Source organism: Esox lucius, chromosome 9 (genome assembly GCF_011004845.1).
Source record: "Esox lucius isolate fEsoLuc1 chromosome 9, fEsoLuc1.pri, whole genome shotgun sequence".
Taxonomy (NCBI): domain Eukaryota; kingdom Metazoa; phylum Chordata; class Actinopteri; order Esociformes; family Esocidae; genus Esox; species Esox lucius.
Window position 1 is genome coordinate 16,571,225 of NC_047577.1, and position 23,209 is coordinate 16,594,433.

Genomic DNA, 23,209 nt, shown 5'->3' on the forward strand with positions numbered 1-23,209 from the left:
TGCTGTTATGAAGTCACCAAGACAAGCCTTCTGTCCGGTCCACTTTGAGTTGAGGTCTTACAGCAGGGGTTTGCCGCTTGTCTGCCTGGCTTTCCCTTCTGCGCCCCGCCCCCCTTAATTCTGCTCTGTTTCTTCAGGCACACCCCCGCCCCCCCCCGTTCCCCTCTACTCCTCCAGTCATCCATCTCTGCCTGGGTTGCCTGCCTGAGGGGTGACTCATGCCACGGATAAGCTGGAGGACACAAGCCAGGGGAGGCAGTCTGGCAGGGGAAGCCCAGGCCCTCCCCTCTGATGTGGGGATCACCAGTCACTGTAAGTGGGTGGTGGTGGTGGTGGTGGTGGAGGGTTATTCTCCCTAGTCTCCTCGTATTCCCTTGACCGGCTCTGGTCATAGGGAGTTGTTTCAACCCTGTCGTTTTTTGCTGTGTTCACACATCGATATGTGAGCGAGAGGCCGTCTTAGGTAAGGACTACACCGCACTTGCCTGTGTCAATCAAAGGGACTTCATTTACTCTGATCGTAACCTGGTTCATAGAAGGCGACAGTGTGAGACCTGCGGACGTGCAACACCTCTTTAGGCAGATCCACTGCACTGAAGCCGGGATCTGTACTCAAGGCTTATGCGCCATTGAGACTCCACTGTCTGCACGTATCTACCCTCAGCTCAACATTAAGTAGTCTGCATATTTTCACACATATTTTTTTATGCAGAGGAACTGACTCAAACTTTTTCCAGACTTCCCCCCCTGTGGAAATTTACATTTCCATAGTCCTATCAACTGTCATGTGATTGACGCAATTCTCCATTTGTCACTGGAGTTGGGTACTTAAAAAAAAAAACGTTCATTTCCAAGTGTAATTTCTTCATGCTAATGCACGGCCAATAAGACACAGCCCCGCATTGGGTCTGAGTATTGCGTGTGCCAGAACTGGTGACTACCAGCGGGATCATTGGGGAAAGCCTTGCTCTTTTGAATAGGAGGAGACCATGACCTCTGACCTTTCACCTGGGCGGGTGAGTGTTCCAGGTTGACGTAATTGCAAAGCCTCTTGTTGAGGTTAATGGTCACTGTGTGAAGCTGCTGCTGCTGTATCAGCACCCGATGAATTATGCTGCTCACCTCTGTGGGGATTACACGCCCTAATCCTTCTGCAGGGAAGGAAGGGGATGTGAGTGATAGGGAGGGGATGTGAGTGATAGGGAGGGGAGGTGAGTGATAGGGAGGGAATGTGAGTGATAGGGAGTGAATGTGAGTGATAGGGAGTGAATGTGAGTGATAGGGAGGAGACGTGAGTGATAGGGAGGGGACGTGAGTGATAGGGAGGGGATGTGAGTGATAGGGAGGGGATGTGAGTGATAGGGAGGGGATGTGAGTGATAGGGAGGGGAGGTGAGTGATAGGGAGGGGATGTGAGTGATAGGGAGGGGACTTGAGTGATAGGGAGGGGATGTGAGTGATAGGGAGTGAATGTGAGTGATAGGGAGGGGAGGTGAGTGATAGGGAGGGGATGTGAGTGATAGGGAGGGGATGTGAGTGATAGGGAGGGGATGTGAGTGATAGGGAGTGAATGTGAGTGATAGGGAGGGGAGGTGAGTGATAGGGAGAGGAGGTGAGTGATTGGGAGTGAATGTGAGTGATAGGGAGGGGACATGAGTGATAGGGAGGGGATGTGAGTGATAGGGAGTGAATGTGAGTGATAGGGAGGGGAGGTGAGTGATAGGGAGGGGAGGTGAGTGATTGGGAGTGAATGTGAGTGATAGGGAGGGGATGTGAGTGATAGGGAGTGAATGTGAGTGATAGGGAGGGGAGGTGAGTGATTGGGAGTGAATGTGAGTGATAGGGAGGGGACATGAGTGATAGGGAGGGGATGTGAGTGATAGGGAGTGAATGTGAGTGATAGGGAGGGGAGGTGAGTGATAGGGAGGGGAGGTGAGTGATAGGGAGGGGACGTGAGTGATAGGGAGGGGACGTGAGTGATAGCCCAACTGAAACTGTATCAAGTTTCTCTGCCGTGCGCCCACGTAGAGCTCGATTTTCCTGCCCCATTGACGGCCACAATCCTGCGTAGTATGTCTCGAACGTGCCGGTGTACATTCAAAAACGCTAGTTTGCGTAATATGAAAGGATTATGCAAACGAAGATACGTTTATCTAGTGCTTTATTCTCACTTGCGTAGTGTGAACAAGGCCATGGAGACAGAGAAGGTGGTAGAGGGATAAAGGAGGTGGTGCAGGGATAGAGAATGTGGTAGAGAGATACAGAAAGAGATATTGGAGAGGCTAGGATGTAAGCCAGTGTCTCCACGTGCCCTGTACTTGCCTTATTAGTGTTACAAAGCAAATAGTGTGCATGGTCAGGAGACAGTTCTGTGCTGTGTTCTCTGGGGAACCAACTCATCATCCGGTCCATCAGTTTATTTTCATTTTCTCTCATTCTCTCTGCCTCTCTATCTCGCTCCGTCTCTGTGTTTATCCATGTTTGGGATTAGAGCAGAGCAATTATTAGGCTGATAAGACATGAGTGGTCACCTATGGGCTCCAGCGCCGGCTCACACAGCGTTGTTGTTCGGGGGCTATTAGGTTCTATTGCTCCGTCCCTGCTCGCTCTCTATCAAGGTTTATTGGAGTACCGCGGCCCTGTCCTTGGTGCTGGTCATTAAATTAGATCTCCAGGTCTGCCAACCAGAGACAGGAGTGTAGGAAGGCTTTATGCTCATTACCCTCAGGGCCTCCCCCCCCCTCCCCTCCGCTGCACAACAGAGCCAGGCATTGTAATTTGAGCAAGGATAGAGCATTGGGCCGGCACTGAGGTAGAGACCAAACTCAAGTGCCCGATATGCACGTTCCACTTCCCCCTGATTACAGAGGCGGATTTAGAGTGTGCGATTGGCAGGGAGCTCATGTGCTGTGTACATATTGTCCCTATTATTTTGGCTGCGGCCATGTATGACTGGGGTTTGGCCTTTGGTACTGCCAGTTTACCGGAGAATTACAGAGCGGCCACGATTATTGTATTTATTTTATATGGTGGATCTTATACGGCTCCAGTTCCGATAACACCTGTGAATGTTCTCAGTTCTTTCCCGTAAAAAGGTCATTGCAATACCCTACGGACAAAAACAAACAAGCCAACTAAATCCCCAAGACAACAGCAGAGAAACAACAGCAGCAACAACAGCAAGGATTCAGTAATTTATTTAATCAGCCAGGAAGCATGGCAACGCGGCTCTCATTTGGGGATTGTGAAACCAGCTGACCCAGTCCAGGTTGCGCTGCTCAGCCTGTTCAGACTATATATAGAGGCCAAATCATATCTGTTTCCAAGAAATCATTCAACTACCAACCGCACAGTCCCATTTCCCTCCTCAGTGTCCCCCATCAGAATCAATCAGGTGGATCCTTAAGTGAAGTCAAGTGATCAGCACGTTAATGTTAGTGGACATTATTACAAAATGTGACCTTTGGTGGACAGATTGATGAAATGGGTATTTGCAGATTCTCAGCTTGAATGTTCACACAAATTTACATCAGAGTAGATCAGACAAATCACTGTTTTACGGGGGTGGAGCCATACGGTTGAATAAGGGAATAATTAGTTTCTAGCCTTTTGGACCACAGAAGAATATGTAACTCTGTTTGACCTAATCAGATTGTAACTTTGAGGACAACCGTGTCTTTGCATGAAATAACAAATTATCATCAAGAACAAGGCGCTTGGAAACGTTTGCCCTGCTTTTGTTCCGCTTTGTTTAAATGGATACCCCAAACCAGTGTAGAGTAAGATAACATTGGAAATGTCTTATCCTGAGCTTCGGTGTCTCATGATTTAAGCCGATGATCATCGTCCCTCCTCAGCAACAACTTTGAAAGAAAGGGGTACATCTTAAGCGGATCTATCCCATCAGTAAAATGCGGAGCAATACGTTCCATCCCACAGTTCTCCAGTCTGGGGATGCTGAGAGGGACATCAGCCTTCAACGGGAGAGAGTGGATTGGGTTGTGCCCAGGCTCAGGCCCAGGATATTTCTCCAGGTAAGCATACTGAGAGTAGGAGGAGAGAGGGAGTCTGTCAGTTGGTATACTGTCTAGCTAACAGAGATGCTACACTGTCTCTCCAGCAAAGGGGTGACAGGTTGAAAGCAATACTATGATCTTGGAAATGTAGTTGTACAAATAGTAACCAATTACAGGCTGTACAGTTATTTATTTGTCAGCACCTGGTTCAGCGTCTTTCAGCTGACATGATCAGTACTACAAGAATCCCTAAATACAAAGTTATCCTTGGAAGCTTCCAGAATGTTCCAGAATGGAGGTTTAAACAAAACAGATGCCTTCAGATGGACCAAATCCCAAAAGCACACAGAGGCTTGGGCCAACTCACCAGTTGCCTTGCCATTGAACTGAGGATGTTCTCTCATGTAGGACTCACATCTGTGAGAGAGGGGTTGAGATGGAAAGAAAAGGAGAGCAAGAGATCAGACAGAAAAGGGGATGAAAAGCAGCTGACACGTCAGGACATTAATCATTCAGATAGAAAAGTTGCAAAGCAGAATAGCTTTATGTCACATTTATCACACTAGACCTAGTTTTGCAAGGAGAGCAGTTTTCCTCCTCCCCTTTGCCATCAAACATTTATCTTCACGCTCAATTTCTCCTCAGTATCTGCGTACCCTTGGTCCTTATGACCCGGAAGTCTCCTGACTCAATGTAGAGATCAACATATGCAGCCATTATCACAACACACAGACCATAACACGGAGAGCAAAGTCTTTCTTACATTATGGCTCTGTCTTTGCTCTATGCCCCACTCCCTCACATCTCTCCAGTGTTCTGGCAGGCGAGCTCTAGCCAGCCTGTCGTTTTTTGGTCCTGGCATGAGACTTCCGTCTGAGTCCAGTCCGCTGGCGTTTGGTAATGCCACAAACTGACCTTTCTCTCAGGTGAATGACATCGTTTTTTTTGTAATTGTTATACCTCGAGTTGATATACTGATAAGCCGCAAGGTAGAACCAAGCCTTGGCGGGGTGCATGGATCTGGCTTCTCTACTGCGTCTCTTTCTGCATGGATCCGATTTTTCTACCGTTCCTTGTGTTTCCTCAAATAATTTCTCCATCAGTTATAGAACCGCTACTGCACTTGAAGCTCAAATATTTTATATAGTGGACTGGCAATAAATATTCAGTTCATGGCGAACACTATACGCCTATTCATCTATGCATTATAAACAATCTGCAGAATATAACGCCATCACTGATGTCGATTCAGGCCTGTACAAGACTATGGTGGAGTTGTGCTCTCACCTGTGTTGTTTCTTTCCATTCAGCCTGGTCGCCCTCTCCACGTGTGCACTGGTCTGGGCCGCCTGGAGGTCTGAAAACAGGAGCGTTTAAACCAGCGGACTGATGCTTTTATATGTACACCGTGTACAAAACAAAACGTGTCAGCCAAGAAAGCCTTGGATTATTGCGCTACCACCTGGGACTACATAGCCTGACGGCATGTACCAGACGTGGGTGCAATTTTCCAGCCATGTTTTTTCATCACGTGAAGTAGGACAATAGGTTACTTAAGTCAGAAACGAAGTGAGGGACAAGAGTTTGGGAAGAAGGGAAAGAGAATGGCACAAATGTACAGCAACCCGAAAGGTGCTAATTTTAATCAGGTCATCGACATTGTTTGCAGTTGCTACTGCTTTAAATGTTTAAACACCTTCAACTACAAACCATTAAACATAACTCTTCATATAAGCCTACAATCCCTTCCCTAAAACATTGCGCTTTGAATCAAATCATTTTTGCTATTAGCTGCATTCAAATACTATGTACATCTGCAACTACATACTGTAGCAGGTTAGCTGAATCTTATCTGACCTATATGGATCAGGTCCAGATTGTGTAATTTCATTCATTTTGATCTAATGGGCAAAACAGATCCTGTAGCAGCACTCCTCTTTAGACTCGTGAAGACTTGTGAATCCAATCCCCGGAGCCTGTGGCACTGGCCAGAACTAAGCCTAAAATTTGATGGTCTGGTTATTGATGCCTACGATCAAGATACCTTTGCTTGTATTGCCATGGAAACACAAAGACACAAAGTCAGATACATTTAGGACAGTGGCTTATTTGCCAGATTTGCTGGACTGAAACCAAAGGGAATTTACTCCAGAGAGCTTGACCTCTTTAACTATATCTACTTTGATCTCAGGCTTTAATGGCAACAACTCCCACAGGCATCAGTCAGACCTCTCTTTGAATGGCTTTATACCAGACATAACAAACGGGATTGTTTACTCGCAAAAAGCAGTTGGACACTCGGAGTGGCAGAACGGGACTTCAGGCGTTATAAGCTCTGAGGCCGCTCCACGCAGTGTAGTCAATCTGTAATACATTTGCTATGGTGCGGTACCTGGAGCGGATGCCTGGCGGTGTGGGGGAACCTCACTCCTGCATGGGTTGCAGGTCTCTCTGCACACAGGCCATCTCTTTCTCCCCCAGCTCATCTGGATGGCTGCACCGATGGAAGGAGGAGTAAGGAGGGGAAAGAGGAGATGGAGAGGTGGGTGGACAGATCGTATTAGCACAGTAGAGTGTGACAGCTGAATACCTGTGGGGATTGTAAGTGTCAGTATGTTGACTTCTTACTATTTGGCGTGGGCTATCACTAGTACCTTAGTGACATCTGGCCAGAAGGAGAAAGACAGATGACTCTTAGGACATGACTTCTTGGTGGTTTTAAATTTTTGTGAGGGGGTTTCATTTCAGCTGGTTGAACAAAAAGGGGACCTTCTCTATTTCCCAGCATATCTGTCGAGGAGTAGGGCTGTGCTTGACATTTGTGTGTGAATGTGTACTGTATGCATGCATGTGTGTCTGTGTGTATATGCGTGATGGACATGAGCCACCAGAGATTTTATGACTGGTCAAGTTTACAAAGAAACTTATGTAATTTGCTCCAGGGGTAGACAGAGGATTCGTGCTGCTAGGTGTCAGTATATGATATACTCAAACCACTGCTGCCTAACTCAACCATGTTAATGTCGACCAGTGTGCTGATGAGGAAATTCTCTACATAGTAAGTTATCGAGTGTCTGGTCTGGTAGCTGTTATTTGTCTGGTGGTCTGTCTTTGTCAGTATGATGGCCTTCTACTCAACTCACAAGCAACAATGCTCTCAGAAATGAACAGCGTGTCAGGCCAATCTACGACTATGACAATCAGAGCCAATGAAACACAGACTGTATCCCACCCAGTCAACTTGCTGATACAACGCAATGCTCATGTCGGTCACAAAGATGTATGGTATGGGAAGGGACCATACCAGTTCAATCGTATCTTTGGCAGTTTTTTACTCCCATTTAGACCTTCATTCTAGTTTTTATACGTGGCCTTCCATATGTTTACTCTCAAATCTGTTTTTCTGTGTTGTCGGAGATCGACAAATGTAGAATGGGCGCAAAGATATTCTTAACGGGTATTTCTGGGATGGATTTAAAGGGTTTGACGGTAAATTTATCATAATGGAGCAAAACGACACAGGAGGTAACATCTTTGGTGATCAATCTTATAGCTCAACTTTAACTGAGCTCATACTCTCCACTGACCGGTAGGCACAGCAGATACAAGCTGGGATTTGTCTAACATCCAAACCATCCCCACCCAAGGCTCCACACACTATACATCAACACATTAACTCCCATACTAAGGTGTCCTTCTTCCATCAGCTTGCAATGAAGAGATAATCAGTGCTCCAGTTGGAATGTTGTAGTATGACCACACTCGGAATAGCACTGCTGGCTCGCCTCGGAAGCTATACAGGGCTAGAATATGGATGGGAAGCCAAGTGCTGCTGGAAGTAGTGTTGAAGGGCCAGTAGGAGGCACTCTTCCACTGATCTAAAGGTCAAATCCATAAACCCCAGGGCAGTGAATGAGACATTGCCTTGCATATGGTGTGTCTATCTGATGAGACGTGAACGAGGTGATTCATTCCTCCCCTCCCACTGTAACTAAATACATTAAGTGCTGGAGGTACTACATTTATACAGTCAATTATATAGGTTGCTCTGGATAAGCCAGTTTGACGACAAAAATGAAAAAAATAAAATATACAGTACTGCAATTATTTTTCCAGATGAACTTGAGTTGCATGACCACATGCTACCAATGAACTTGAGTTGTATGTTTAGAATTAATATTTAATATTGTCTCACTGACACCGGCTTTGCAGCAGAAAAGAACCTTGAATCAATTCACACTACTTAACTACCTATTTTCTCTTGATAATTTACTTGTTGTCTTAGGTTCTGACAGTAACAATAAGGTAACACAGTGACAGCAAGATCCTTTAGGCCCGGGGAGTTTCTAGAGCAATACTCCATACTACACTCATCACACAAGAGAAAGCAGAGCGGTCAACAACCCAGTATCATTAGGAGAGTGATTTGACCTGTCTTCCAAAGAGCTGGCAAAACAGACTATTTCCATCATAGCCAACACAACCACCAGAGCCTTCAGACTTCAGCACAACAACAGTGTTATCGGTGGCTAGGCTTTACTCACGGCTTGACTCGGTTGTTGAAGCGTCTGCGCAGGACGACCGACAGGGTAGAGATGATCAGTATTGTGGTGCACATGGTCAAACTGGCCCACGCGCCCAGCAGGCCGGCTAGGTCCAACGGTTAGCCTGTGTTTAGCCTGAGTGCTAGCTTGTTAGCCTGTTAGCTTTTTCCAGTATGAAGCCCATGCGTCTCTTTCAGATGCCTGCAGAGACCTGTCTGGATTAGGCAGTGTGGATTAGACAAGACGCGTGAGGCACCTGGTGATGTGTACGCACATTTTAATTCATCTCTAATTTAAAATGGATGCCTGTTGTGCTGTGTCTTATTTGGTCTTGCACTTAACAGAATCAATAATTTCTGGGCGAAAAATTTACCTTTCTCAGATGGATCGTCTTCTTGTCAAACAACCAATATAGAATCACAGGCAATCAATGACACATGACATGCCTTACAGAAGCCTCTCACAGAAACCCTTTTCAGTACCAGAACCATGGCAAAATAGCATAATGTCCCATCACGATCCCACACTTCAATGGATGCCAATTCCCTGTCCTGTTAGAGTGAAGAGAATGAGAAAGTGTCCCAGGCATCTGAACATGGCCATCTCATGGCATTCAGTCTCGAGATGAGATATTGAATTCCCCATGTAAGCAGGCACAGTCTCCTCACGGCCTGTCAGGAACGCTCTGAAGCGTGGATGGTGTTGGATCTGCAGGAACACTGCCAGGAATGTAAATTGTAGAAGTTATGTCTGAGCATCTCATCTCTGGTTTAGGGATTTTTTTTTTAGTTTTTTATTATAAGGACAACTGCCCCCATGTTTATGGTACCTTGCCCATGCAATGCTTCTCGAAATTCTTTGAATTTCAAGGTTGTTATTGTGAACTGCTTAAAACATATTAATTGCAGGGCCTTAACATCTTGCCACATTGTAAGTACATAACGATATTGCCTTCTGACTTGGTCATTTACTTATTCATAATCTTTTTTTTTATAAACTTCTAAATCTCATTTGTCTCCCCAATTTCGTGAAATCCAATTCGTGATTAAAGTCCTGCTTCATCACAAAATCCCCCAAGCTGTCTCAGTATTATCTACGTTGAGATATGTCTTCCTAAGCACGCCCAATACTATCTGAGTTCTTATCTCACTGCTCACTCAACTAGGAATAAAGCCGGAATCCTTATACGCCGGAGGGAATGCATGAGTTTCGTACCTCCATTGAGCTCACAGGCACCTAAGCTGCCGCATGAGGTCTTTAGGGCTCATTAAGGCAAGGCCACCATGTGTGATGACCAACCCCCTCAAATCCCAGAGCGTGCTGGCCAAGTGCCCCGCCCTCCTCATGACCTGTGTTTGCCCTTCATTTTACCAAGTCGTAGAAACCACCTGGGCTGGTTACAGGGGTTAGTTGGCCATGATCGTTAACCAGTTAACCACTGAGGGCCTGTGTGATGCTCTGGGTTTGGCCAAGGGCCTCTAGGTTGTGTTATGTATTGACCTGTTATACTGTGAGAAGGTTACAGAGCCACAAAGGTCAGGCATTATGGACGTGCTGTTCTCCTGTCTCTGACACTATGAATAGGCTGTCTAATCTCAACATCCTTGCATCTGCTGAGTCAGATATGTAGGCAAACGTGCCTGTGTGTGTGTGTGTGTGTGTGTATTTGTCTGTGCATGTGTGTGTGTGCCTTCCTGCCTGTGAGTGTCTCTGTTTGAGAGCTTGTGTGTGTGTGTCTGTGACTGTGTGTGTCTATGTGTGTGTTTGTGCCTGCCTGCCTGTGAGTGTCTCTGTTTGAGAGCTTGTGTGTGTGTGTCTGTGACTGTGTGTGTCTATGTGTGTGTTTGTGCCTGCCTGCCTGTGAGTGTCTCTGTTTGAGAGCTTGTGTGTGTGTGTCTGTGACTGTGTGTGTCTATGTGTGTGTTTGTGCCTGCCTGCCTGTGAGTGTCTCTGTTTGAGAGCTTGCGGGTGTGTGTCTGTGACTGTGTGTGTCTATGTGTGTGTTTGTGCCTGCCTGCCTGTGAGTGTCTCTGTTTGAGAGCTTGTGTGTGTGTGTCTGTGACTGTGTGTGTCTATGTGTGTGTTTGTGCCTGCCTGCCTGTGAGTGTCTCTGTTTGAGAGCTTGTGTGTGTGTGTCTGTGACTGTGTGTGTCTATGTGTGTGTTTGTGCCTGCCTGCCTGTGAGTGTCTCTGTTTGAGAGCTTGTGTGTGTGTGTCTGTGACTGTGTGTGTCTATGTGTGTGTTTGTGCCTGCCTGCCTGTGAGTGTCTCTGTTTGAGAGCTTGCGGGTGTGTGTCTGTGACTGTGTGTGTCTATGTGTGTGTTTGTGCCTGTCTGCCTGTGAGTGTCTCTGTTTGAGAGCTTGTGTGTGTGTGTCTGTGACTGTGTGTGTCTATGTGTGTTTGAGTCTGTGACTGTGTGTGTCTATGTGTGTGTGTGTCTGTGACTGTGAGTGTCTCTGTTTGAGAGCTTGCGGGTGTGTGTGTGAGTCTGTGACTGTGTGTGTCTATGTGTGTGTGAGTCTGTGACTGTGTTAAAGCAAGTGAAACTGTGTGTGCCCTTCTCACCTAACCTGGACTTCCAGGAATATTGATATGTGTGTGTGTGTGTGTGTGTCTGTCTCATCAACATACGAGCCTGTCCAAAGGAGTCCCGGACTGTCACCAGTGCTGGCTTGAATGACAAGCTTGGTGACAAGAATCAGGATGCCATGGTGAAATGTGCCCCTCCAGTCAGCCATGTAAAACAGCACACAGAGGAGCAGACACATTGCTAGATGGCACTGGATTTGGTCCTCTTCAGATAAGAGTCACTGGAGATATACCAACCTTTATCATTCAGTTAAACTAATATCCGGAAGTTTCCGGGACACTACAGAACACTGGAAGCTGAAAGTAATTGTCTTATTTGCATAAATGTAAAATAAAACGAAGTTGGAGAGGCATCCGATTATGCAACACTAGCGGATGTATTGGCAAGAATCTGAATAAATAACTGCGTGGATTTAAAAAAGGAATGTCTTCTTCACCGTTTGGAACTCCTGCTGGTGACTTTTGATAAACAACATGGCTCGGAGCGCCGTCGACCAGCGAGCAGGCCCACTCGTTAATCATTGATGAGCGACATTTACATCTCATTATTGAATTAGCAAAGTTAATAAGAGGGACTCACAAACCCAGTGCATCTGTACTGTACACCTGTAGGAAAGAGGTCTGTGTGTTGCTTTAGTCTTCAGCACTGAAATAAACGTGAACTAGCTTGATTGCTGGCTTGGTTAACCCTAACACATACGCAATGGGTTTCAATACCAAGCAGTCTCAGACTGAGAGCTGAGTAGAAATTATTGTCAGATATATGCCACACATTAAAGAGACAGCCCAGACATCCCAAGACAAGTGTTGGTATTTATCACTTTATTGATAGTCTTTGTTAGTTAATTTCACAAGGTCTGCAATGATACAAGTCTTTAGTAGGCTGTGCAAACATGCTAAAACTGCACAAAACCACCCCCACTCCCAAGTCAACCAAATGTAGGGGAGACCGGGGATGGTAGAACAGGCCACAACAATGTCACTCACTGTGCACATGCTCAATTTGGTGCCTAACCCTCACACGAAGAAGCAAGACCCTGCGATAGACTGCAGATTACAATGACAAACAAACACTTTTGAGGCAAAAAAAGCATTTTTTTTTTTTGTGCTGGCATCGACCCGTTAGCTGTTCACCAAAACATATGTATGTTTATATAGGTTTATTACCAATGTGGGTGGATATACTTTTGATGTAAGTTAGTAATGCTGAAGTTGAGAAGTCGAGAACAAAAGTAGCTAGTTCATGGTTAAAGTGTTAGGATTGATTGTAACAATCCCCTTTGTGCAGGGCTGTGAAGGCTAAATGAGGTCCTACCAGCCTGTGGAACACTGTCAGAGGTGTGACTGACTGAGTGAACATGTCTAACATTCAGTCAAACACAAACACAACAAACATTCAGTTGTTTAGTTGTGATTCTGTTGTTACATATATGGTATAAATTGTAGTATGTCACTCCTTGTATTCGAGACAAAGTCACACCTCTTCTTTTTGAAATGATCCCTATAGCAATTTATTTGTATTTTTCGCAGATCAGGTGAAAGTTGTTATATCATGTTTTGAATACAGATCGATCTCTGAGAAACTGACAACGTCAAATTCTACAAATTAACAATGATTCAGGTCTCCCATATACAATGAAAGGCGTACACAGTATTCATATACACAGCTACATAGACAGATAACCATTTTATATATATAGAAAAATATAAAGTCCAAGCTTTAAACAAACAAACAAGCACAATTGACAACAAGTCCTAGGTGTAGTTTCTTATGTCTACCTATGCTCAAAGTGTGTTACAATGTTTGTGTGTGTTATGATGTTTGTGTGTTGTGGTTTATGTGAAATGGGTACGCGTGCATTCGAGTGTGTAGGTGCTTGGGCGACTGTGCCGTTATTTATCATCAGGTGGGGAAAGCAAACTAATGGAAACATCGGTCAGGGGAGAAAAACTCAGCAGATAAAGGGAACAACCTCACAGCTGAGGAGAGGAAAAAACAGTACGTAGCCATTTTGTAAATTGTGGGTGGCAGTGTTTAATAAACAACCTTTCAGGGCTTAAATACTGAAATACTCCATCAACAGCTACTCACAGGAACTGAGTAGGCTGACCTCTAAAGGGGTTGCGCTGAAGATATGTTGCTGATGTCGATTGTTTTTCCAAGTGTGAGAGACTGGTATGTGTATTGTACTGTAGACGTATGAGGAGAGATAAATAATCATAGACAACGTTTACAGTAGTGCATATCACATCATTTCCTTTAATCTACAAAAAAAATGATCTGGCAGAGTAGATTGGTCGTATTGATTTCCTGTGTTGGTCATTCATCTGACATTACCTTGAAGCTGTAACGGCACTGCCATCGCATAATGAAACCGCAAAGGAAAAGTGAAGACTAATATTGTTAGCCAAGTAGCAAAGGAGATTGTGACATTTTTTCTAAGCTTTTGGTTAGAAGAAAGAAGTGGATACCAGGGAGATATTTAATAAATGACCAGAAGAGTATGAAAGCAGCCCTATTACTTCCTTATTAATGATAAATGATAAATCCAAGGATCAGAGTTACTTAAAAACATGACACAATGAAGATTAGATTGAAATGTACTGAAATATTTTTCAAATTCAATTCAGGAAGAAGTTGGGAACAGTGCTCCAATTCAGGAAGAAGTTGTGGCATCTAGTCTGCATGCCACCCTGACATTGAAGTGTGTCAAAGAATCTAGGCTTCTTAGTTGTGTTATCTTTCTTTTTACGTCAGTGGTCAAATGTATACTGATGCTACTTGAAAGGATCTGTTGTGTTTTTACGGACCTCCAGTCATTTTCTTAAACCCTTAAGAGAGTTGAATACATATCTCTCCGATGGGTTCAGGAAATGTAAGCCAAATCACTGGCCTGTAAGTGTTAGAAAATGGGTGTTCGTACGCGCACCCGCATTCATATAATGAGGAGATGGCATCCTCTTTGCCACTGTTTTATCACCCCCAAAACATAATGAACTATGTGTTTTTCTAGTGCACAAGATGGGCATGGAAAGTATGTACCGTGTGTTTCGGGAATCCAAAGAGGCATACTTTCATTGAGCCGCAAATCTCTCTAATGGAGCCCTTAGCTCCCTCGAAAACATGGAGGATTTACGAGACTACAATGAGTCTGAAATGAGGGCATGATAGAATAGACACGCTCACTTACTGTACAGTATACAGACAATAGCTCAGGGTTATAGGGTAACGTACATATAACGTGTCAGTAGGGAGAACGGAAAGACTCCCACGGCTACAGTTGAACACTAAGATATTCTATGAATAGCCTCAACACTAGGAATCACTTTCCGCCATCTTTGTGGCCTTACTTTTCCTTGGGCAGGGGTGATATAGAGACCGAACGTCCCCTTTTCTGACTCTGTGTATATCTAAGAAATACTGTAGACACCGCCCGCATTCACCCTTCACACCGCTGAGCTGGAAAGCTGCACCCAGCCAACCTCTGTATAGGCGCCTGTCACATGCCAGTACACCAACCCCATCAGTTTGGTCCACACCATTTGTACATCCGCCGTGAAGTATTCTGGGAAGTCCTCCGACAACACCTCGAGCATTACACCACTCAGAATCTAAGAGAGGGGGAGGGGGAGTAAAGCACAGCAGTGTCAATGTTGTCTACAAGAACAGTGGGGAAAAAAGCGTTTTTTTCATTTGACAAGGCGATAACTAACCCAAACTGACCAAGGTGATAACTACAGTGGACAAGGCGATAACTGACCAAAAAGATTGAAAAAAAAAAAACAATCACTGAACAAAAACTTTTACAATTGGCTTGAAAAGTTACTACCGTGTCTGGGTGTTTTTTTGTGTTTGATGATCAGCTGAGCTGATAGGAGGTTGGAGCTACACCTGGCATGTGTGTGCACGAACCGAAAAACACCTCATTACTGCACCTGAACCTGCTTCACAGCAAACTTAAAAGGAGCGTGCCTGGAGCAACAGCTAGGGCATTCCAAGTTTTTTTTGGGTGAGACAGCTATTCTGGCTCAGATCACCAAAAAGGGTCGGCTCTTGAATAGCTCTTTGTTTAAAATGCTTAAAATAACCCCAAAATATGCAAATCCCCAATTTAAAGGTGTAGAATGTAGCCTAGGCTTGTATTTGACGGTGAAATACACGTTGAAATATGTAACATCTTACCTGTCCTAATTATTAGTTCGCCGGCTGTTTTTATTTTGCTGTCATTACCCTTCTGGAAAAATGCATGTGGAACACAAGGCCACAGTCTTCCCACTATTTTTTTAATCTGCAGTGAGTATATACAATCTTTACTCAATACATCTTTATCTTACCAGCACATAATCTTTGTTTTGGTATAAAGAATAAAGAAATGAAGGAGCCAAATGAACGACTCCTTTCAACAGTGCAATTCGGTTCCCAACATTCATCAAAAAGAGCTGACCACAAAGAGTTGTTTGTTCACGAAGCACCCATCCCTAGTAGCAGTAGTAGGCTAATAGTAAAACGTTTGTGGGGATCTGTTAACAATTTTTTGGTGAGTGCATGGAGGGACTTAATTAACGTGGAAAGCTGCATGGTGTGCAACATTTTCTTTAGGTAGGTTCATGTAAATATTGTATTGACAACATGCCTGGTGCTTCTAAGAATGCTACTTTAACAGCATCTCATGATTTCACTTTGGAGTGTAGTTGTGGATGCTTGTGCAACGATGAGTTTTAAGACGTAGAAAAAGCATTTTAAAGTCTGGTAAACTTGACCGAGTGATGACCCTATTTTCTGCCTCCAGGACATTTCAGCCAATCACATCCATGTACTTAATCCTCATTAATATTAAACACTTCAGTGTCACAAACAATTGCACGTATCAACTGTCAGAAAACAGCAATCCCTGTGCAGAGCCAAACGTGACATAACTGTAAGTAGCATTTTCCCTAAATCAGAGCTGTACACTGTCAGTAATTAGTCATCTAGTCAGAAAGACAAAGGAATATACTGAACTCGTTTTTTTTAAATTAGCACAAACTAATTACATGTACAAGTAGGCTCTGCTGGCCAGGGGATGCTGTTTCTGAGGTTGTTAGGCGGAAAGAGCCACAGCTCTAACAACTTGGGTCAATCTCGCTAATAATAGCTAAATCTGATGGAAAATTTGTGAAACTGTGAGGAAAGGACTCAGTATATTTTGCATGCTTGCCATAACTCTCTAAAAATGTAATACATTTCAGCCTGTCTCTTGGATTTTGGGGGAAACTGAATGAAGATACATTGCTATTGGTTCTGTGCCAGACGTGACAACGCCGGTGTCGGTAAAATGGATGTCTACTTCATTTGCGACCTGATACACAAGATCTTTTGCATTGAAAGGTGAATACAACGAGAAAGATTTTGTCATTTGTGAACAACACCGCTCTATGTACACTGGTACATCTTTTCAACCAGTCTAGAAAAATCACTGAAATTGATTCCCTGCATTGGTAATAGAGCAGATGTTTACTGGGACCTTAAATCCACTGCTCCCTACAAGTTTCTATTGCGTTTAAGGTGTGTGAAAGATTGGCTTCATCCAACAAGACCAGCCTCATCCACCAAGATCAGACTCATCCAACAAGAGCGGCCAAAGTTTTTCCATCCTGTGTCAACTTAAAACAGAGAAATTATACTTCGGTTCTCCACACAACATCTTTCAGAGGGATGTTAAAATACTACAGAACCAAGCCACCCCCTCACCTTGAAGTACATCGGCTCCACCTTGTGTTTGACAGCGTGGGCCTTGCCCACCAGAGCCAAAACAGAGGAAACCTTCTCTGGGTCATGGAGGTTCTCCACCACCGTGTTGATGGCACCCATTACCCGGCGGGCGTGTTGTTTCAGCTGGGCACTGCGCTCCATTTCCTCTGGGTCTTCCATGTGCTGGAATTGGCTGAAGTACTGCTTGGCTGAAGGGAAGTTCACAAAGAACCTGGAGGGTGGAAGAGAAGTAATTGTTCACTCTCTGATTTTCCTGGAACTTCTAGGGATGCCGTTAATCCATGCCTCTGGTAAGAACGTTTGTGTCCTCATCATTTGGAAATACACACAGAGGTCAGATGTTGAATGTCAGAAGAGGTCCAAGAAACTGGGGGACAAAGGGTCCGTTACAGTTGGTATAGAGCCAACATGGTAAAAGTCTATCATATGTGGATGACATTCTCATTCACTCTGAAACATTCTTATTCCAAATGTTTCACAGAGGGAATAATGATAATATGCCCTGAGTTGTAATCAGCCTCTTAACAAAACATCAACTGCACCTAGGTGATTGGGTTTACTTGAGCTAACATCTGAAGTGCTTGCATTCTGCACGTGAAACTCACTTCTCATGATTTTTCTAGCTACTGGGAGCCTCTTAGAATCTACTCAAGGCACAACCAACACAGCAACACAGGTTGATTGGCAGATGGGAATGATGAAGTGGCTCTGATGAGGCGGGAATTGTTAAGAGCATTTCGTTTCTTTGAGAATAATTAGAGGAAATCGGGAAGCATTTTGTCTGCCATTCGTGTAACCAAGAGTTTTCTCTTTCTAAAGGCCTTAAATAAACACATCGAAATGCTCTTTTTTCCAAGCTGCCATTAGCTTTCTTCAATACCCTGTAGTGTCGTAATGTAGCTTTTATTTTGTTTTTGTATATTCTATTGTCATGTGTTCACTATGTTCATAGAGTTGACCCATGGGATTATAAACACTCCAGCCCACTACGGATTGGTATTGATTATGATCAGAATAGCACGCACATCTTACATATTAGGTATCGACAAGAGGTGGAAAGCATAGTGTCCTTTATGGCAGCTTTCAAAATGTAACTCTGTAAGAGTAGACACCAGTAAGCGTGCCAGCCTTGAAAGTCCTTGGTGCTTTGTCAAGTCCTTTTGTCTGTAGTGTCAGATATGTCCATTAGCAGAAGGCACATTTCCCTAATGGAAAATAATTAAAGTTTTAAAGGAAGCCACCTCTCTAAGGATAACTAGATGTCACTGAGGCAGCCGTGACTGATGTATGCAATGTCTACTGAACCGTTTGAACACAGTCCAGTGTTTACAAAGCAAATTCTTTTAGAGCTATAAAGTCCATTCCACAATAAGCCAGAGAAGTGTAAGCTGAGGGAAAATGAATTGACCATGATTCTGAAGAAAGTTATTTGTTTTGATTGAGGGCTAGGGTGTAGATGTCACATCTGCCAATACATCAGGTCTTCTCAAGAAGGTCACAAGAAGGTGCACTTCTCAGATGTATCGGTGAGACGCTGAGCTTATTCAACATGCACTCATTCTTCTTGCAAAAGTAGTCAATAGTTTATAAGTAAACAGAATAATAATAAAAACACTTTTATCTTGTTTCTTTTATCTTGTTTTATCTTGTTTCAGCCATGACCCACTTTGACCAGTGTGAGTATTTTTTGACTTGAGTGTGTGTGATTGGGTGCCAAGGTTTAGTAATTCAGCACTGACAAGTTATGGCCCCTGACAGTCTCTCTAAGATACACCACATCCCTGCAGATCCTGTGACATGTTATGCTACGCTATGCTTGCCCGTAGCTGTCCACAACTCAAGCCTTTCCAGCTGTCGTTGCTCCACTCTGCCTTTGAAAGGGAAAAGGGGGACTAGGTTGTTGTTCCTCACAGCTGAGTGTTCCCAGATGCTTTGTGCATTCTCTCGCAATTCAGAAATGAATAACTACGTTGTTACACATTCAGTGCCAATGCGCGGTTTGTAATATGTTGTTAAATACACAAACAATTCTATGTCCACTTTTATACCGGCAGATGTCTTTCTACAGATTGTATCTCTATAATACAAGATGTGCAGTGAAAACCTTTCATCCAAAACGCCAACAGAATGTTCGAACAATGTGTACCAGAACCAGACGAGCAGAGTTGAGTGTCTGGGGTGTTTATGTAAGACGCCATCATTCTGAATACCCCAACCTGTCGCTGCATTTAAATAAAGTAATCAAAGCAGGACCAAGGGTGGCTTGTAAAATCATGGTCAAATTAGTCTTGAAGAGTTTGTTTCGTGTAAAAAACAGGGTATGATTTCTGTTCATGGCCTATTAAGGCACTTAATGAAATCAAATCAAGAATAATCTCTTCAGTCAATCCTCAGTATGTATCACTATGGAGAATTACTCACCGAGCTCCATGCCTGTTTTCAGATGCATCCAGTCAGATGCTACTGTACAACTTGATATTTTGCGATGTCATGAAGTTGCCAGATGTACAGTACTCCGAATGGCCGTAGGTGGTCTTCTAATTGGTGAAATTGCATTTGTATGCATTGGTGATGACATTAGCCCAGGCTGTTGTCACTGTCTATTCTTTCTGACCATCCATGCAGAAGGACAGACATGCAAATTGCTAAACATTCACATGGCGAACTATTGAACTCAACCGAACCGTGGAAGACTTTGACTTTATTATGGAAGACCATTCCTTATTGTGCTTTCTGGATAACTATTAGACTGTTACCCATCCACACAAATGACCTGCTTGCTTGGTCTGTCTGCTCGTTAACAGGGACAGGCCCTATAAAAGCTGTGGTGATGTCTCCTTTCCTCCAACGACATGGTTTTAGATGGAAGGCTTTGCCTCGAGGTAGATCATCAGACCCACCAGAGCATTCAATCCTTGTCATGTTACTGCAGGAGGGACAGCCATCTTGTTACCAGACAGAGAGAGATGGAAAGGAAGAGATACAAAGACGTATGGAATATTGTAATTCAAATCTGGACACCTTACACCAATTTCACAGCTTTTTTAAATTCTTCCCGCTCTAATCAAGAACTGATTTAGATCTGGGACACCAGGTAAGTGCAATTAATTATCAGGGACAAAAGAAAAACAGCAGTACTCCGGACCTCATCTGGTAAGATTTGAATACCCCTGGAACAGACAATGGGAGGGTGATGAATAATGACAATGAGAGAGACTGAGAGAAAAAAAAGGAACAGTGGTGGAAAATGAGAGAAAGACTGGAAGGGAAGCCGGGGAAGCAAAGATAGAGAGGCAGTGAAGTGCCAAAGCTTGTTGCTGTAAACCACAGATAAGAGCGCCACACACACACACACACACACACACAGATAACTCCACACACTCTACCCTCAGAGCTCTCCCTAAGGATTTGGCTTTTTTCCGACCCAAAATCTGAGCACATCACTGCTGTGCCATTTACGCCAGTCACCTTAGCGACGCCGCAACGTCGGGTTTTAACGAGCACTCGGGCGTTTCGTATGAAGCACTGAGACAATGTGGGAAGAGTCAAACATTCCCGCTCAGTCAAGCGGCTATTCTTTCCTAATACATAGCCACGGTGTGAAGAACTTGTGACAGACAACTCATAATATTTAAATCCCAGTAAATAAAGCAACAGCACTTCGCCAGATGCCACAGTGCAGTTCCTGCCTAACTGGTGGGTTAGGCTACATTTGAGAATGAAGACATGTCAGAAGTGTATAGGAACATGTTAAATCGATGTTGACTAAAGCATGAATTGGACAGACACGGGCCCGGCGAATTACCTCAGCTAAGGACAAATTCTAGCAAAAAGCTACCTCAGTCATAGTGTCATAGAAAAGGAGTCTGGAGAAGGACGAGTGCCCGCGAGAAACTGCTTTCTAGTGAGGACGGAAGGCAGTGATCGAGTGCAGAACCTTGAGTGCGTGCTCCTACTCTAGTCTTTGCCGTCTCTTTGCCTTTTGCAGAGCTTGCTGTGGGATTTCAGAAAGATCCCTAGAATAGGCACAAATGTATAGAAAACAGACCTCCTTCAATGTGGTACAACCCCAGGGGAAATATGTGTGGGTTTACATTTACATTTTGCATTTAGCAGACGGTCTAATCCAGAGTTACTTTGGGAAATGTGCCACATAAGACCTGACCCTGCGCTATGGTTTAGTCCCCAACTTCCCTATGACTGAGACCATGCTGTACATGAGAAAGACTTATAAATTATAATAAATGGGACTAATGCCTTATTATAGCCCCCGTCCTCAACAAATTCTTTGACCTGGACCTCTAGCTCTATATGAGAACGATAAACCCACCCCCAAAGAAACACCACAAAGCTTACAAGGACCACCTACCCCAGCACAAAGAGTACCTCCAGCACCAAGAAGATGAGGAGCCCTAGACCCAAAAGTATGCAGACCACCATTTCCAGGTACCTTATGAGGACCACCAACCCGAAACACTGTGAGGACCCCAATTTCTATGTATCTTATGGTGATCACCAACCCCAAACACTATGAGGACCCCAATTTCTATGTATCTTATGGTGATCACCAACCCCAAACACTATGAGGACCCCAATTTCTATGTATCTTATGGTGATCACCAACCCCAAACACTATGAGGATCCCAATTTCCTGTTACCCTATGAGGACCACCAACCCCAAACACAATGAGGACCGCAATTTCCATGTTATGAGGACCACCAACCCCAAACACTACGAGGACCCCAATTTCCATGTTATGAGGACCACCAACCTCAAACGCTATGGCGACCCTGAGTTCCATGTACCTGATGAGGACCACCAACCCCAAACACTACGAGGACTGGTGCACCATTCTCCGCCAATCGACGTACCTTATAAGGACCGACACGCCCACTTCCTCGCAGTTCTCATAGACGCGTCCCCAGGTGTCCTGGATGATCTCCCGCTCAGTGTCGGTCAGGGGCTCGGCCCGCTCCGGCCGCTCCATCGCCTCTCCTCCTACGTCCCTCGGCGGCTCCATCGGAGACGACCTCCGCCGCAGCAGCTCGGAGGCTCCCGCCAGCAGCGAACGGGGGAGGTAGGGAGCGAGGGAAGGGGGGAGGGAGAGGGAGAGCTGTGAACCCACGGCGACGGAGGCTGAGAGATGTAGGAGACAGACGGAGTAGCCTCGTGCGCTAACCCACCCCCCACCCGCACCACTCCTCTCGCCCTGCGCTCTCCTCCAAAACGCGCACCCTACTGTGTTTGCACCTACTCTCTTTTCTATCACCCTGTCTCTTCCTCTCTTTCGATGTGTCTTTTTTCCTCCTCCGGTAGTGGAACTGTCTTCTCTCTGAACTTCGGTGTCTGTGAGGACCTGATGGAATGACAGACGGAGTGGGAAAGAGGGGGTGGAGAGATGGAGAGAGTGGGTGGAGAGATGGGTGGGGGGAGAGGGGGGTAGAACAGAGAGCATCTAGGATCTCTGGCTTTGCCCGCCCGCCTCCCTCTCACACTCCTCTCCTTCCCGCCTTCCCTGACACATACACACACGCGCACGCACACATTATTCATGCACTACCCCCTCCCGTACTCCTCGCTGATTTCACTGGGGTGATGCTGCTGGTTCCATCCCTGGGGGGAGCGCCGATAAGTGGGAGGCCGAAGAAGTCGCTGTGTACGTGCGTGTCCGTGCGTGTTTATGTGTGTGTCTGTGTGTGTTTGTGTGTAGCGGGGTTCTCGTGGGTAGGCCCGTACAAACGGGCAGGAAAACAGTTTGCAGAAAAACTCCACTGACTGTCTAGCAAGACAATGCACCTGACTGTTTGACAGGTAAAGAGGATACCATTAGCAGGCCTCTGGAAATAAATACGAAGGTCAAGAAACAAAGGTCTTGAATGAATAACATTCTGTCTCTCATAGAGCATTAACCCGTCACAGATTTAATTGCATCATACGCATGATTTAGGGAAATAGAATAAACCATTCAAAAGTAAATCCAACAGACTTTGATGGTCAGGTTTGAAATGACACTTGGATTGGCACAGGGCTGACTGACCAACAGAAGAAAGTGAAGGAAACCTGCTACAGAGCAGGTTAACCTGTGATGAATGTATGGAACAGCACGGGATGTTATTGGAAATGTCACATTTGACGTTCGATCAGCGACGTGCCACAGCCAGGGGAGACGTGGTGAACTGCTGGCTAGACAAAAGGGGGAGACATTTGGTGAACTTCTGGCTAGACAAAAGGGGGAGACGTGGTGAACTGCTGGCTAGACAAAAGGGGGAGACATTTGGTGAACTGCTGGCTAGACAAAAGGTGGAG

The 23,209-nt window shown here is 44.9% G+C and overlaps 1 protein-coding gene and 1 long non-coding RNA gene across 2 annotated transcripts; both read right to left on the bottom strand.

Moving 5' to 3' along the window:
* Positions 1 to 3,180: 3,180 nt before the first annotated feature.
* Positions 3,181 to 5,375, bottom strand: LOC105021623. The gene is made up of 3 exons (XR_004576120.1): positions 5,303 to 5,375; positions 4,383 to 4,432; positions 3,181 to 4,042 (listed from the first exon to the last, which is right to left on the bottom strand). It is a non-coding gene; the product is annotated as an uncharacterized LOC105021623 (long non-coding RNA).
* A 6,578-nt stretch (positions 5,376 to 11,953) lies between these two features.
* cygb2 (cytoglobin 2) lies at positions 11,954 to 22,386 on the bottom strand. Its single transcript, XM_010889404.4, has 3 exons — positions 21,775 to 22,386; positions 16,882 to 17,113; positions 11,954 to 14,762 (listed from the first exon to the last, which is right to left on the bottom strand). The coding sequence occupies exons 1-3, from the start codon at positions 22,356 to 22,358 to the stop codon at positions 14,598 to 14,600; spliced, it is 981 nt and encodes a 326-aa protein (XP_010887706.2). The 5' UTR covers positions 22,359 to 22,386; the 3' UTR covers positions 11,954 to 14,597.
* Between the last annotated feature and the right edge of the window lie 823 nt (positions 22,387 to 23,209).